This window comes from Typopeltis vanoorti, chromosome 23 (assembly GCF_054136105.1).
Source record: "Typopeltis vanoorti isolate ZY-2024b chromosome 23, IOZ_Tvanoo_1.0, whole genome shotgun sequence".
Taxonomy (NCBI): domain Eukaryota; kingdom Metazoa; phylum Arthropoda; class Arachnida; order Uropygi; family Thelyphonidae; genus Typopeltis; species Typopeltis vanoorti.
Window position 1 is genome coordinate 35,336,722 of NC_143571.1, and position 18,502 is coordinate 35,355,223.

An 18,502-nucleotide genomic window follows, 5' to 3' on the forward strand; every position below is an offset into this window, starting at 1 on the left:
TTTATGCAAAGAAATAGGATCAGAATACCAATGCGCATGGAGTGTCCATAGATAGAATTCTGTCAAGGGTTATGAGCTTAAAAAAAAAAAAAAAAGAGAGTGATTCTCATTTTGCTGAGTTGAAGGACAGTGTTGACTTCAAAAAAAAAAAAAAAAAGACTTGTGTAACTGAAAATTTTGAGTACCTAAATGAACTTAATCAAATATTTCAAGAATCAAGTGAAACATACATTAATGTGTACTGATAAAGTTTATGGATTCAAAGCTAAAATTCAACTTTGGAAAAGATGAGTTAAAAATGGTTCTTTAGTGATGTTTAGTTGATGTTATAACTTGAATCCTAAAGAAGTATTATTAAGACTAGTAGAGCAACATCTGTGTATGCTTGAGAAAACTTTTAATTTGAAATACTTGATACGTAAATTAATTTAAAATCCATTCACATTATGAAAAGAAATTGCACAATTACATTTGTCAATGAAAGAAAAGAAGAGACTTGTTAAAGAATGATTGCACACTCGGAATACATTCAAATTTACAGACACTGAATTATCCAAATTCTGGTTAACGATGAAAGAAAAAATGCTAAGTACTCTTTGCCATTTGCTACCTTACTTGTGCAAACAAAGTTTCTTGTTGATGGTGACTATCAAGAATTTGAAGAGATTAAAGTCTTGATTGTGCAGCCATTGCAAGCATAAAACCTGATATAAAAAGTTATGATCATGGAAACAAGCTCAAGTTTAGTTTCTCATTAAAAAATTTGGAAAGATTTTATTTGAAAGTGTTATACAAATTTAATAGTTAATCCCCTCCCTAATACTTATTTTATTTTTCTAATCATAATTATTGAATATAAAGAACGTGTAATGAATTTTTTCTCCATGGGAAATGGAGAAAAAAACATCCAAATCCCCCCTTAGTTTACTACAATGTGCTATACAAATATTATCATTTTTTTTTTGTGTGTGCGCATAATGACAAGGTTAACAAGTTTAAAGCAGTGGAATACAGACGATGGCAAAAGCGATGCAAGTTCTGTATGATCTGATAATGTTTTGTTTAGAAAGTTCAGTTTCTTAGTACCAAATATAGTAGCTTGCTAGCTTGATGGGAAAATATGGATATTTTATCCTTTTTCTTATCAAATTAAAGAACAGAATATTGAACAGGTGATGACATATTCAAGAAATGTAGCTATAAAAGGAAAGGTAGTGTCTGACTTTAAATTTATTTATGCTACTAACAAATGGCAGCTTAAACTGCTTTTGCTTGAACTCTGGCAACAATTGTACTTAATTTAACAGATTTTGATAAAAAACTAATTTTCCCCCCCATAATAATTATGCTTTACAGTCAACCTCACTACAGCAAATCTGTAGGGATGAAAGGGATATCTTTGTTATTGCAGAAAATTTGCTATAGGGAACTTTGTTTATAATAACCCTCTGCAATAAACATTACAATGCACAAAGTGGTGTCTGCTATAGAGAATGAATCATCTCTTATTACAGAAGTGTTTACCACAATGAAAATTAACTGTATATGCAAGTAACTACTAGTTGAAACCAGCATGTATAACACTTTTCATACATAATTTGTACATTTAAATTCACTTAAATTGTATTTTTAAGTAAAAGATCAGTGAACAATAAAATTAAAGAATTATAACTAACAGAATGACTGCAAACACTTTTGGATTAGGTCTTTTTATGCAAAAAAAAAAAAACTATAAGATAATTTTTTTTGAAAATTTTAACTATTAACAAAACATATACCTAACATATAATAATAATAATTCTAAATTTTAACAATTTTCCAGATTAACTGTAGAATATAAAAAAATTCTTTAAGAATTTTACTTTTTATTTTCTTAAAAAAATTACGATAATCAAGACTAGGAGTCTTTATATTAATAAAGACAAAAACTAATGGAACAGAAAAAACAGCAAAAGCACAGAAAAAATATGAAAATACATCATGATTTTTAATTCCCCAAACTTGTACTGTTAAACAGGAGATGAGCATTTCCAATTAATCTAAAAATTTATCAGTTAAGACTGGAACACTCCAGTAATCATGATAATAAAATGGTATATATAAATAAATAATAATTAAATATAGTTTAGAGAATTCTTTTGAAAAGATTTCAAATTAAATGAATTAAAGTTTGATATATATATATTTGACATATATATAAAAAAAAATATATTTTTTATACATGGCATGTATAAATATATAATAGAAAGAACTCTTAAACTATTGATCAGTATACATGGCATGGCATGTAAATACTTCAACTTTAAACAGGTAGAGATTCTATATATATATATATATATATATATATATATATATATATAGAGAGAGAGAGAGAGAGAGAGAGAGATGTATATTTCTTTCTTTTTTTTTTTTTTTTTTGCCCAATGGTAAACTTCATAGTCATATGACTTTAAATCTAAACTTTAAAAATATAAACAGGTGAACATATAAAATAAAATACCACATATACATTTACGCACTACACATCAAACAGTTTCTTTTGATAAGTAATAAGCAGTTCTATCACTTCACTCTCAGCAAACCATGATGCCATCTGATCTTTTGGCACGCCAAAATCTGGACATCGAAGTAGTGTAGGACAAAACACTGTACTCAAGTTATGAGCTGTCATTCGATTTTTTTTATGACTTTCTGCAACCCTTAAAAATATGAAAACATATTAGAAAAGAAATAAGTAGAAAATAAAACAGAAATTATATCTGAATTTCAGACTGATTAAATAAATTAATAATTTTTTTAAAAAAGGGTAAATATGATGCTTTTAATTTAGTTAAGAATTATGTTTAATTCTAATTATTGTTTATCATGCACTTGTAATCAAATATGGAATTCCAAAACTAAATGTGGAACAAGAGATGATAAATTTTTATTATCTGACCATTATGATATGCATTATTTGATTTTAGACAATAATGCACATTATTAGGTTCAGAAACTATCAGGATGAGATGGCATAGACAATTTTCTAAGCAATATCAAAGCCTCTGAAGCATAAACTATATCATCTAACAGAATGTAATATAATGATTGCATGGCTATTCGCTACTGATATTGTAGTCACACTTGAGCCTAATAAGCATGAGTACATCCAGCAACATTTAATACACAGCTGTAACTTTAAAATGGTAATAATTAGTGCCTGACAAATATGCTTGCCCATTCCCAATTTACGATTTCTACTCTAATCTTACAAATTCCTTTTATCTATATTCTTCTAACTTCTATGCCCGAGATTTTACCAAAACTTATACCAATATCTAAGTTATTGCTCCCCGTAGTACCCCTAATATTTGTATTTATACTGCGCCTTTTGGGATATTTAGTTTAGGATATTACATACATAAACAAGGAGAAAGAACTCAAATATATCTGAAAGTGTAACTATTGCAGTCGTGACACTTAACTCGATTCTCAACTTAAATTTTCCGCATGACTAAGTACAATATTTTCAAGTGGTTATCAACTGCACCATTTATGTTGTCATAAATAGGGAGAAAGTCAATCTCGAATATATCTCTTAGTATTTAAATATTATTGCAGTCGTGACTCTTAATCTCTTTCCTCAACATTAAATTTCCCGCATGATTAGGTATGATGATTTTAAGCGGTGCATTGGATTAGCAATATCAGACAACTCTTTTATCATTGAACAAAAGGTTTATTAAGTTTCTAAATATGGTACAATTCAAATACTAAACTAAAATACTTATGGACTAACATTAAATCATTACAAGCAATATGGCTATTTGTGATTATGCCGCCATACACATTAATTCATAAATTCACCTGATGTGAACAAATTAGATCAATTCACACTATCTGATTATTAATACTGAAGTAGATTAACAAATCATTCACTGCTAACACATACTTGTGACATTTCAATTATTTCATACATTACATTAGGCATTCAATTCTTAGGATACATAATTACTTAATTCACACTATTCCGTTATACTGTTATTTGCACTAACACACAATTATGTCATTTAAATATCTTGTGCAATATAATAGACATGCAAAAATACCTTAGGACTCTTAATCATTCACAAATCTATAACACTAGTCAATCTACACATAACACATTCTATCATATACTAAAGTCCTAGTATAACTTCAACAGTTCTATATTGGAATCACGATACTTTTCACAGACAAATTTCTAGCTAACATAGGTTATGATTTACAGTACCTTTCTTGAGCTTTTCGTATGAGCCTTTATTCTTTTCCAAACGAACCTTTGGTAAAACTTCTCGTAACTCTGGAATACTTTAACACACATATATTTGCTCTACTATCAACAACGAGGACATCGATCTCTTTACAGCTTTCTGCTTTGCGTAGTTATCACTAGAAGAAGATCCCTCCTTTTCTAGGACTCTATGGCAATTTTTCCTTTGCTTCCTACTCGGGAAAACGGGAATCGAAATCCCGCTCACTTTCGTTTCCGTGTTGTGACGAGGAGATATCACCCCTGTCGCCACTCAGGAAAACCCTGTGAACTCCACCGGAACCAAAACCAAACTCCAAGGCCAAAAGCGACTATCCAAAAAAAGTCCGCTCCCCAGGGGGTTACCAACCCTTTTATAGCTGCTCCCCTAATGGCACCTTTTCTTACTTCCTTTCTCCTCCTTCTACTTGTTTTTTAATCATCAACCAATTAGGGTGGCGTTTTCTCGCCAAACATCATTTGATCGGCAAGCCCATTCTCAATGTTTCGATCCAGGGATCGGCCCTAAGCGATAGCTTTGCTTTCCTTGTGCTAGCCTGACTTAATCCCCTTTCAAACCTTTTCTATGAATTCTACTTAATAACTTAATCTCTCACATAACGTATTTTATGACTCACCCATTTCTACTTATTTACTTAACTCTCTCATTTTTAATCGTATTACAATATTAATCTATACTTTCCTTTGTTAGCTACTTATTTAGTTAGAATTCCTTATTTTAAGTCATATTACAATATTAATACATTCCTTCCTTTATCAGCTACTTTAACAACAACCCTTACGTTTTATACATATTACTGGATGCAAGAAATTTTCCATTAAATAATTCATTTTTTTATGCAGGGGTTTTAATTTATGATATTTATTCTTCATGTTACACCATGATAGCTGAGAATACTATATTCCTAAGATATCAGGTGTAACACACCCATGACGAGTAGATTTTACCAGCTGGTGAATAGCTGCAAACTGGACAAAACAGAATATTTTTTTTTATTTAATCTAAAATATCTTCTTAGCTTTAAAAAACACAGACAACACCATTTATCAGTTTATGGAACTCCTACAGACTTATTGAGGCATACCTTCAAAAAAAAAAAGTGCATTATTGTCTTGGGCTTGCATGGTGAGTAAGTAATTTGTTCAGCCCTGATAATAATTAATCATTTTAGAGCATATAACAGCACAAATAAAAAAAAAAATGCCCATCCAACTTTTATTGGATGAGCATTTTAAGAACATTGGTAGTATGTATTTGATTATGAATCACTATCATCAAATTCCTGACATGTACAGTATATTATGATAGTACTACATGAAATGCTACATCATTACTAACTTGTGATCAAAAATTTTCCTCGACAGGAAAGAAAACACAGACTGAATATAAAAATTGAGCTCCTGTAGTCTAACTATCACCCTCCACGAGTGTAGCCATACAATCTTGCTGAAGGTCTCAAAATGATGAACTCCCAGATTTTTGGAAATTGATGCAGAAAAATTTGTTTGGGTTTGGAGAACATAGTGCTGTATCAGATTCCAGAAATAGTTTCTCAGCTTTATATCTGATTCGGTATATTGGCAATGTTTTCCTCTGGATCTAGTGATCTGTATCCATGGCATGGTCTGCCATCCTGGAATGGCTGTAGTACAGATGATGGACATAATATCATCTAGAAGAAAAACAGAAACTAACAGTTCTTCTGATTTGTCCAAAGTATATAAGTTTGAAGAAGCAAGGGACACTGTAGACACCAGGATGATCGAGATGATGGAGAGAATCTTTTGGTGAGTAGATAAGGATAGCTAATTTTTGGTATGGCCTAAAAAGATGGCTGTATATATTATACCTTTTAAGAATGCATGTAGTTTTTTTCTAAGGTGCCCTGGAAGCAGGACAATGGCAATGGATTTTTTGTGTTCTGAATTGATGGTGGGGTTGGGGTGGGAGATGAGTGGAGAGCTCTATTGATTTTGTGAAAGGTAAAGTTATTGGATAAAAATGTGTACTGAACGTGACATTTTGGTGGAGAAGGCTAGCATGATCCAAGAAGTTGTAGCTCTATTTGCTAACTTTTTCATAACACAATACTACTGGGAGTGGTGGTGTAATAGATAATGAACATGCCATCCAGTGTTTCTTTTTTGTAAACTGAAAAAGATAGTGATCCTTTGGATGACTAGAGTCAATGAAGGGCAGACAGTTATTGTTTTCCTTTTCAATGGTGAAGCAGATCCTTGGTTGGTGGCTGTTGAAATGTGCTAAGAAATGTTTCTAACACGCACGTTGGCAAAGGAAGAATATTACCAACATAGTACAGATGTAAAAACTAACTTGTGTAGCATAACTAAAATGAGAATTTTGATAAACTATAAACACAGGAATGATTAAAAGGATTAATTATTTAAAACGAACAATAAATAGATAGTTACATAAAGGTGAATATAAATTCATAAAATAATTAAAAATGACTGATATTCCTTTCATTTACAGTGAATGAAAACTCTTTATGGTGTGAGGCCATTTCAAACCAAAATTATTCTCAGAAGGAAAGTGTGTGTGTGTGTGTGTGTGTGTGTGTGTGTGTGTGTGAGGGGGTGGGCAAGGAATATTAGAATCTTCTGATTGGTTATAACTTTTGGGTTAATTTTAATATAAGTGGGTTCCAAATTTCTGAGATTAATTATGGGCAATGGACATTTACACCAGTAATATTAGTTTTAATTGACAGGCCTTCAAATATATACATAATTTTATTTAATTATCTTGGAAATCAAGTATAGCAACTTTTTCAATTTGTGACACATGGTTTTGTTCACTGAATGGGCAGCAGTTTTTTGAGTTTTATTCTTTTGAAGATTTTTCTTTTTAACAGTCCAACTGAGATTATCAGGAATGGGAACACTACAAAATGTTTTTCGAGATTGTAGTGTTCCCAAGTATTATATTGATTATAATGTACAGTAGTGTATAATCGAGACCATAGTGTTGGAATTGTAAAACACGCAGAATGAACTGCAATTAGGTATGGAAAACAATATGATATATAATTAACGGCTATTTTAGCCTGTTTTTGTATAGGAGTGTCCCTTATATTTAATACATTGGCTAACATAACTTAAAAGGGGTATGTATATATTAATCATTGACAAACAAGAAAACGAAACGATGCTTAGAATATCCGAAACTATTGCCATAAAATGCGATGGTAATTCTATCAACGTCCACCGTCCCTACCTAATTTCCGAATGTTGGACGTTCCAAAACTTACAAATTAAGCCACGCCTCCGGCCATTTAGCGACAACAAATGTCCAAATTTGGCAGATACATCTCACAGCCTTGACATAGCCCTACAGTCATTCCCACAAAGTTCCGACGATGGTCCACGAAACAGTCCACACCCCGTAAACCCTTGCCCCAGTTTCCACATAAGGATACCCTTCCCCTTCTTTCCTTCCCCCCCCTCTCCCCACAACAAAATAATATATATATATATATTTATATATATATTATTAATAGTAACCCGGGTTCCCAAACTTATTTCCCGTGTCTCAAGTACAACCCCATGTTCTTTCCCTCTCTTCCCCCCCCCCCTTTCAACAAGAGCTTGGATTTAGAAGGCATCTTTAAACCAAAATCAAGGTATGTAACATAATTTTTCCACATTTTTCATTCTGCCATAATTGCCTTCCACACTTGCCCAAAATGCCCTAAAATATATACATACCCCTTTTAAGTTATGTTAGCCAATGTATTAAATATAAGGGACACTCCTATACAAAAACAGGCTAAAATAGCCGTTAATTATATTAATAGTGTTTTAGAGGAGTAGCATGGGAATTTCCCAGAAATTATACTTAACAATATGATATATTGTGATACTCAAATATTTCTTGATCAGTTTGTATCTTTGTGGGTCTGAAAATATTTAATTCCTGATTGGCTGGTAAATAGAATTTTATAATCAGTATGTTTAAATATGTATTTTAGGAATGTGAAAATATTTCATAGAATAAGGACTCTTTAAGATTTCTTTGTTCTAGTTGATTGCTCTAATTTGTGCTAAATATTGCTGTTTAAATCCTTAGAAGTTGAGGAAAACTTATTAGACATTAATGAACTATGTTAATACAACAGATTTTTTTATCGAATAGGGGTGGTAAGAGTCATAATGTACATAGTCAGCAATATATGTGTGTTTGTGACATATTTTTGTATTAATGTGGTTCTTGTTCTTCTAGGTCTCTCTTCTTCTAGCTAAACAAAAGGCATGGGAATACTGGTAAGAATATAGAAAATAAATATAGGAAGGGTGCAAAATATTCTGAGGGCTACTGAGAAAGCTCAGAAATGGAGGAAAGAGTACTGTAAAAGGTATAATATATGATAAAAGTAACATGAATACTGAAGATATTCTAGATGGTTAAAATAATTATACTGAGTGACTACTAAATAAAATGAGCAGTAACAACAGGTAGCAGAAAACATGAGGAATGCAGTTAGGAGTACATATCAATATTTCAGGAAGAAAAAGCCATCAAAAACCTGAAATGTGAAAAAGGCAGCAGGAGTACATGATATTCAACCAGAAATGCTCAAATAAGGAAGTATAAATGTTTTACAGTGGCTGCAATGCATAATTCAGAAAATCAAATTCTAGAAGATAGAAGTAGGGCTCTCATAATATTCATGCATAAAAAGAGAAATAAACCTGAATGTGAGAATAACTGAGGAATTTAATTTCCCTGCTAAGTATTCCTGATAAGATTTATGCAAGTAGATTTGAGAAACAGCAAAGAAAAAGTGTGGAAGAGCTTGGAGAAGAACAGGTTCGATTTAGGTCATTTTAAGGCAAATTTTAAGATAAACAGTTGAGAAATCATGGAAGTATAACAACGATTTGTATATGAGCCATTATGATCAGCAAAACAGTCTATATTTGAGTTGTAAACCAGCAGTGAATAAGGGTGACATCTACATGGATCACATTATGAAAGAATGTGGCATTAAACCTGATATCAAAATTGGATATGTTAATCTCAACTTTTTACTTTCTTTACACAGATGATGTCATATTCCTAAATAAATTCAGTACAAGTCTGCAGGATTCCCTAACTAAATTGAATAACTGTTGTAATAAATTTGGTATAAAAATCAGCAATAAAAAGACAAAGACAATGAAAATAGGCAGAAATTTTAAAATATCAACTGCATCCTGAATGGATTACCTATAGAACAAGATAAAAAATCACCTATTTAGGCATTAATTTTAGTGAGGATGGCAAATTAAATAAGGAAACAGACAACAAAGTTAGCAAAGCTAATATGGTAGGAAGTCAACTGAATAAATTTATACACAATAATCTCCCAGTCAAAACGCTAAACTACCTGTAATATAAGACAGTGTTCATTCAAACCAATTTTAACTTATGGATCTGACACTTGGGTTATAAACAAAACACCTGATCAAAGACTGAAGACCACAGATATGAGAAGCTTAGAGGAGTGAATAGATAGCATGAATGGCAAAATCATATTAAAAATGAAGATATTAGGAAAGAACTTGGCATTGCTAGCAAAGCCAGTCTCAGATGGTATGGTCACATCACATCAAACATACATTCAAACAGAATGATAGAGAGGAAAGGTTAGCAAAACAAGTATTTTCTGCCAGGATGGCAGGAAAAAGACTTAGAGGAAGATCAAGATCTATTCATAGGTGGATTAATAACAAGTGGCTTAGAAGACCAAAATATAAGATCTGAAATTACTGGAGTCCTTAGGTGATAGATAAAGTTGGAGGAATGATGTCATCTAGGAAATTATTAATGATGTAATAGTTTCATGTAATACTATCATAACATCCTGTACCGCTTGCTGTGGTTGGCTGAGTGGTTAGCTTATCTGCTCCCCAGCCAAGAGGGTGTGAGTTCGAATCCTGCCCAGGACACGGATGTTTGTGATTATCATACGAACCACTTACCACATGTACTGCTGTAACCTGTGTCCTGGTGCAGTATGCTCTTTGATTTGCACCATAAAAACCAAATCAAAATTAAATCAAATCTGTACCTCTGCCCCCCCCTCAGGGTACATATCAGGTATTTGATGATGTTGTTGTTTCATGATCTGATTAATGTTAAATTGAGAACGTTGACAGAATTATCTTGCTCTTACTCGACTGTAAAAAATAATGCACTACTAAATTTGTTAAGTGAAGTTAACAAGGATGACAAACTGTTTTTTCTCTAAAAAAAATACACAGGAGATCATCTAGAGAGAAAAGACTGCCAATGAAAAAAAAATACCAGAATGGAGGGAAGGCAATGATATACTTCACTCCAAATGAGCCAAAAACAATCAAGTTGACTGCTGAAATTTTGGCCCATCAGAATCCAAAAGTTTGGGCATAATTTTCATAAGTAATTTTCAAATTAAAAAAAAAATTATTGTGATATTATTTTTTAAATCTTTCTTACACACTTTTCTTTTAAATATAATATTTAATTTTGTCTTGCTCAAAAGTAAATGGTGATCACTTCCTATTTCAAATCCACTTGTGTTCTGAAACCAGGATGAAGATATCACTATCAACAATAACATAGTCCATGAGACTTCTAGTCAGTGTCCTGAAGAGAATTCCAGCAGGTACCTACCATTATCATTACTCTTTTCCCCAAATTTTTCCAACACATTTTTACATGTCTGGTATTTATTTCCTACTTTGGTCCCTGTTGGAGATCTTTGTTCAGATCTCCAACAGGGACCAGTTTTTCCTTTTTCTTTATGTCAGTTGTCTTCTCTAATGACTTGAAAAATTTCTCAACTTTTTCCTTAGCAGATCCTTAAGTCTGTCTGATTCTTCAGCTTGGTGTTTGTCCACATTACTATACTTGAAAGTGCCTGGCATTCAATATAATGATCTTCATGTTCAGTGTTGAATACTACAGCTATTTTATCTTTCTTACCCTGATCAATAATGCCTGAATCTCACTTGTTTTTGTCTTCTTTGCTGCAACACCAATCATCTTGCCATGGTACTTCCTAGATGGCATTTGACAATGTTGTCTTCATGTTGTCTTACAATGTTTCAGTTCTACCTCTTTTTTGTTAAGACTTCTGGAACTGATGGTACCTATTGTGAATTCTGCTGATGATAACTGGAGTTTGTTCTAGTAGATGACTTTTTACTGTTCGTCCTGGTGTTCTGATGAAAACAGTGTAACCTTGTTTAACTAGATAACGGCACCCAGTTAGCATGGAATTCCATCTTGTTGTGCAATCATTGTTTTGGATTAAGTTAATACAGAATACAATTTGGTTGAACTGCAAATTGCCAGCACATCCTAATTTCTTCAGTATCCTGGTAGATGCCTATAAATGGGATGCCCCACAAGATGGTGAGGATCAGACATTAGGTTAAAAGACGCCTTGGATAGTTCTTCACATTCCATAAAAGGCTGTTTCAGATTTCCTTTCGATCTAGCTATGACCCTAAAATCATCAAGACTTTGGTGTGACTGCAAAGAACTTTTTAAGGTTGGGTGTGTGTGTTCAAAGCATAGTGATGATAGAACGACTAAGAGAAAAGGAAAATTTGTCACAAATGGATACAATGGCCATTTATGCAAGAGAGAGAGGAAAAAAAAAACAAGACAAAGAGATTTCTACAGATTTTTTAATGACAAGCCACTGGTTCCTTCTCATTTATTTCAAATGTGTTCTCATTGGTCACAGGTTCTCACTGTGCCAGTCACTATGAGTCAGAATCTAAGCCACAATCCCTAGAATGGAAGTGTAATTCATTCCTCTCTTCCTCTCCAAAGAAATTTTTTTAAAAAATGCTATAAAGAAAATAATTAACCTGAACCCATCATGATAATGGTAAATTGCATACCACTCACCAAAGTGTACATGAAAGTTTTGCATTTTGGTTGAACAATAATGCCACTTCAATCAAATTATTATACAGGCACCTCCATGGAGTCCTAAGACTCATTGCATGAGACCCAATTTATCCACATAATTTATCATACCTCTCCTTGAAGCCATTAACAGAAAAATTAATGACTCACAAATGACTCTGGCAACCCATTCAACTCATTCACAACTCTGCAAGCAAAAAAAAAAAAAAAAATCTGGTCCTCTCACATCCCTACTAACCATACCTTCAACTTCCAGGAATGACTCCTTGTTCTGGCCCCTCCAGCTATCCTATAAAACCCTTTAAGCAACTTAAATGTCTCTATCATACCCCCTCTTTTTCTCCATGGATCAAGCAAGTTCTTCACATCACCAACTTCTGCAATTCACACACTCTCCATCTATCCTCATAGGAAACATTCCACAGGCCACTAACAATCTTGGTCACTCACCTCTGAATCCTCTCCACTGCTTCCTCATCACCAAGAAACCCAGGAGACCAGATCTGAGCACAGTAATCCAGATGTAGGCATATCAAGGCCTTATAAAGAGGAATAACAACTTCCTTATCTCTACTTGTTAATGTGCTCTTCAATAGCAAAGTAATCTTATGGGCTAACTTAGCAATATGTCCTCTAAACTTTAACTCTGTCTACCACCACACCTAAATATCTAGCCTCATCATTTCCTGGAGTACAGTGCCATCAATATGATACATGGCTTGAAATCCATTTATCCCTAAATTCATAACTTTATATTGTTCCACATTAAACTGACACCCATTATCTTTGGACCATACTGACAGCCTATTTAAATCGTCCTGCAAGCTCTTCACATCACCTTGATTATATTACTCAACCTAATGTTGCATCATCAGCAAATAACTAAATATTTCCTTTCAGGTTATTTCCTATATCATTTATGTACAAATTAAACAGCAATTAAAGGTGCACTGAACCTTGCAGTACACCACTAGTCAACCTGTTTTCACCTCAATTCTGCCTCTCCACATACCACTTTTTGATATCTGTCCAGCAGGTATCCTCTTATCCACTTAACCAGTGTCATATCCACTTAACCTCATGACCATCATCACTCATTATGATTAATTTTCCATAGTAATTCTTCCTCTAACTTGCCAAATAATGAAAGAACTCTTTGGGATTTCCTTTGGCTTGCTTGGCTAGATTTTTCTCATAATCTGGTTTTGGCTTCCTTGCCATGCACCTTTCTTGCTTGGCCTTGTACTGTTCATGAGTTTGCTGGTCACCTTTCTCTTTATATACCCTCAGCAGCATTTTCTTCTTCTGCAACTCATGTTTAATGATATTACTCATCCATCTAACTCCTACCCGATTAACCCTCCTTACCCTAGGTATACAATTCAATACCGCTTCCTCTAGATCAGGGTTTCTCAAACTGTGTTCACCAAAACACTAATGTTCCGCGGAAGGTGAATAGGTGTTCCGTGAGAAGTTCTGGAATTTATCATTTTAGTTTTCTAAGCATTTTTCATGAATAAATATTTTATAGTAGAAATATTCTGAGGAGAATAATATTCATGAATATGTCGAAAACCTCAGACCCAGAATGCCTAATAACGTGTGTATCGTTAATTTTCACACATCGAAACCTTTCAACATTTGGGAAAGGAAATACCGCTGTTTATGACCGGTAATAAAAATTGCCTGCAAGCCCATTACAACAATGGGTGGCATATCCTCTGTTCTCAAAACTGAAGAAAATGACATCTGTGTAGCAAATGTCAATGACCAAGTGGCACATTTTTAAACATTGAAATATTCATGAATTATCCTTAATTTTCACACATCGAAATCTTTCAACAATCGGGAAAGAGATTACCGCCATTTATGACTGATCATAAAAATTGCCTGCAAGCCAATTACAACAATGGGAAGCATGTTCTCAAAACTGAACGAAATAACATCTGTGTTGCAAATGTCAGTGACCAATCAGCAAGGAAGTATAAAGAAAATTTTTCCACTGAAATTGAAGATCAAGGTAGTCTGTATCCAGTTCTCAAATCTATTAATACTGAATACTTTCTTCGCAAGTTCGTATTGCAGTGTGAAAGTGCTTGTTCTGAAACCGGAGTGCCGTGATTTTTTAAAAAGTAATGGGAATACAGCTTTAAATTCTAATATGAATAAGAGAGGCACTTTGTTTAATTTTGGTATTAAGAAATCTCTTATTGAAGGTGTTTGTGATGGAATAGATAGCGAGTCATCCACCTCGAGCCAACAAAGATCTCCAGGATGTACAAAAGGAGGGGAAAACTACCAGCACACAAGAGAAAAAGTCTGCATTCTCTCGTAAGTACTTATAATATAAATTTTGAAAGTTTATTTTTCACTTGGTCAGACTATAATAAATTTAGTTTAATCCTTTATCCAAGTGTGTGCAAACAAAGTTTGCGCCTAAAAGTATCTTCAGGACTGGGGTAAAGTGGTACAACACCGGGCAACTCCTTGCAAAGGTGGAGCAAGCTACCAACATTCCTATCTCAGTATCTCCTATAATGCAAAACACATCTCCTTGCGGATATGTATAATGTTATGCATTAAGGGAAGGGCCACTACCCAGACTAGTTTCGACCTTTATTGAGGTCTCTTCAGGGGGAGGACAAACCCGTTTTAAACCTCGTATCTCTAGCACCCTCTTCACCCAAAACGTTTTTGCCCAATACTTTCTTTTTGTGCCCGGCTCCTATTTTCATTTTTATCTTCCTGGAATACTTCGTACGCGTGTCGCGTCTTCCCGGAAAACACTGTGTGCGTGCTGTTCACACGTAAGCAATTTGCCGTCGGCTATACAATTTATCCGAAGTTGTCATTAATGGACTTTGATCCTTCGTTACTATGCTCTAACATATATCTTATAGAGAAACTTCTTACATTATAATCTTTTACAAAAAAATGACATCTTTCACCTTTAATTAATATTACAAAATTTGTATTAGTATAATTCTTTAAACAAATTAGTATCTTTACACTTATTTAAGCATTTCCCCTATTAGTTTTTTTTTCTTGTTAAATTCTGAATGAGATATTTCTTAGTTAAAATACAAGGTGTTTGTGAAAATTTCAGGATTTGTGAAGTGTTCTGTCATAGAAAAAGAAACCCTGCTCTAGATGACCCTTAACTATATCCCATGCATTATTAAATCCTTATCCTGCAGTGTTAATTTTATGCCAAGCTTGTCAATAATCATCTGCCTTGTAATTCCACAAACACCCCTACTTGACAGAATATTCCTCATGTTTTACAATCTCCCAAGTCATGAACACATGGTCACGTTCAGCAATCAGAGGCAACGTGGTCACCTTGGTTTTGGATAGTTCTTCTGATCCTATGACTAGGTCCAATATCTTCCCACCTCTAGTCTCCTTCATCACATGCTGCCTTAAGTAATTATGTCTTAGTAGGAGTATCAATTCTATTTCCTTCCTGCCATGTGATCTTTCTTGCTTCCAGTCTATATCTCCTTAGTTGAGGTCCCCCATAATAATCACTCGTCGTACATAATATGTACTAATTTGGCGATCATTCAGATCATCTGGAACTTCCTGGCTTAAAGCAACAACCAACTGTATATTTTGTCCGAGACTGTTTCAAATGACCAGCCACCCTTCTGCCTGTCTCCTATTCTTTTTGGCTGCAGTTCATCTGCTATCATCAGCAGTACTCCTCCTGCGATCCTATCTTCCTTGAAAATACTAAACCTTTCACATTCAATCCCTGTAACTACATCATCTGCTGTTAGCCAAGTGTCACTTATGTCTATAACTTTTGGCAAAGTTGCACTAAAATGCCAAAAACTACTCGCTCTTGTTCCTGATACTTCTGGTATTAGTATATAGAAACTGCAGCATTCCTTTAGACCCCAACCCATCTTTACTTCCTGAATTAACTACCTTATTAAATATTTTCGCTTGAGAGACTCGATTCCACACTTGGTCATTCTCACACTCACTCACCTCATGGGTGCCTTCACACAAACTCACTTGTTTGAACCCTAATTGCTTAAGTTTTCCTGAATTTGCACAGCAGCATGCTCGGTGAACAAAGCTCTCTCCAGACACCTAACACCAAAATCATTTAGATGCAGTGCATCAGCATTGTACAAATCCTTCTTTCCATCAAACACAGACCACAGATCAACAAATTCTACATTATTCCTTCTACACAATCTACGTATAGTCTCATTGGCTACAACAGCCTTCTCTTCAGTTCGCCTCTATTGTAGTGTGATAGGAGACTTACAATCTTCACCTTCTTGCTCTTCAGTTTTTGCCTCTTCCAACAACTCCTTTACATCCTCCCTCATAGAATACTTCTCAAATCATTTGTACCATTTCCTTGACTTACCTTTTTACATCTGGATAGCGTGGCTAATATCGTATATTTTTGTACCCAGGAAACATGATTTTGTCATACTTTTGTTAAGTACTCCACTGATCATTGAGTCTCCATACATAATTTCTTCCTTTACTTGTTTTTCTTGTTTATTCAGTCTTTCTTTATTATTCCTTTGGACCACCTGCTTCTTTCTCTTTTCAGCCTTGCTAATCTCAATTAGTTCCAAGAACTTTAAACAAGTAACAGTGATGAGAAATTTAAGTTTAAGAAATACAAGATCATAATCATAAATCAAAGTGGATGGATATGCAAAGATTTTAATTAAGTATTTCTGATTTTATTCAAAATCATATGTTTCTCATGAACAAAGGTACTTTTTAGCACACTTTTTTGTACGCGAAAAAAAGTCACTTAACTTGAATGGTATATTCAACTTAACCAGGCCAGGTTAAGTTGAATATACCATTCAGTAGCCAGTCTACTGAAAAGTTTTAAAGCTGTATCCTCATAATGGAAGAAATGCTGTTATCCTCCATGCTGTTTCCAATAACCATAAAAGACTTTCTTCATTTTACACAATATAAGAAATGATAAAACAGATACTATTTAAGATTATACTGAAGCAGCTAAAGTTGAGATAAATGTATTGTCTGTCAATTGCATGCACACATTTATATCACATGTGCATGCAAAGTGACGTGTACATGTTTCCTCTGGCCAGTTTGCCAACTTTGTGAGGAGAAGAGAAATTCAAGTTTCCAGGGAGCAGCTGAAACATTGTCCTGGAGTCCAAACCTTCAATAAGTGGTGTTGTTTTGCTGAAATGAATTTCAACCTGCTGATACCAATGAAACTTGGTCTTTCCTAAGAGGGATGTGGGCACCATATGATTCTGTATATGTTTGTGCACTGTAAAATGAACTCCTCCAACATTCTGGTCTAGGGAAGAACAGGGAATATACATGGGCTACTACTGATGTACAAATGTGGGAGTATGAACAGAGAATTTGACTGCTGTAAACCAAACTGTGCTGAAGTTCAGCACACAAACCCCAACTTGCACGTTAACATGAGCATCAGTTTGACATTTTTATGACTGAAAATTTAATGTAGTTATCACAAATTGTGTATTCTCTAATAGTTATCTGAAGAATATCTACAGCTGTCTTTCAGGCCATTCTACTGAAAGACATGCATGTCTGTCTGTCTGCTAAGTACACAGTATGAAGTAACAATTAGAACTTCTAAAGTGAAAGGAAAAGGAAAAAAGACTACATCATAATACTAAAACATGTTATCTCTCACAATAAATTCAATCCATGTAAATAAATTCTGACTTACCTATATAAATGGGCAATTAAATACTTCAGTGTTTGGTAATGAGCTGGCGGTAGTCTTTGAAGTGCTTCTCTAAGTGTTTCCAACTTTTCACCAAGAGTAGATTTCTCTATTACAATATCACAAAACTTCCTCAAAATACAAATTAATAAAACTTATACATGATTTACTGAAATAGCACGTTATTTCCAGATGTTTCATATGAATTATAAATAAATGTAAAATATGTGTAAACAGTGTAAAAAAAAAAAGTACCTTTTTATACATGTTCCCAGTAAATACATCATCATCAAATTCCTGCCATGTACCCTCAAGGGATGTACAGGATATGATAGTACTACATGAAAAAAATTACATCATTACTAACTTCCTATTTACAATTTTCCTTCAAATCAGTCTGTTACTTGTCAAGACTCCAACATTATCAGATCTTATATTTCTATCATCTAAGGCACTTTGTACCATATCAATCTACCTATATCTTGGTCTTCCTCTGGGTCGTTCTGCTGCCAACCTGGCAGAGAACACTTGTTTTGCTAATCTTTCTTCGCCTATTCTGTTTAAATGA

General features: G+C 33.8%; 1 protein-coding gene across 1 annotated transcript in view; it reads right to left on the reverse strand.

Moving 5' to 3' along the window:
- LOC150093777 (N-chimaerin-like) overlaps positions 1-18,502 on the reverse strand; it is a 274,033-nt gene that overhangs the window by 29,878 nt on the left and 225,653 nt on the right. The window contains exons 12-13 of the mRNA XM_090412511.1: positions 17,938-18,043; positions 2,520-2,699 (exon numbers count right to left, since the gene is read on the reverse strand). Coding sequence (XP_090268637.1) covers positions 2,520-2,699; positions 17,938-18,043 — 286 coding nt within the window. The remainder of the gene's footprint in view (positions 1-2,519; positions 2,700-17,937; positions 18,044-18,502) is intronic.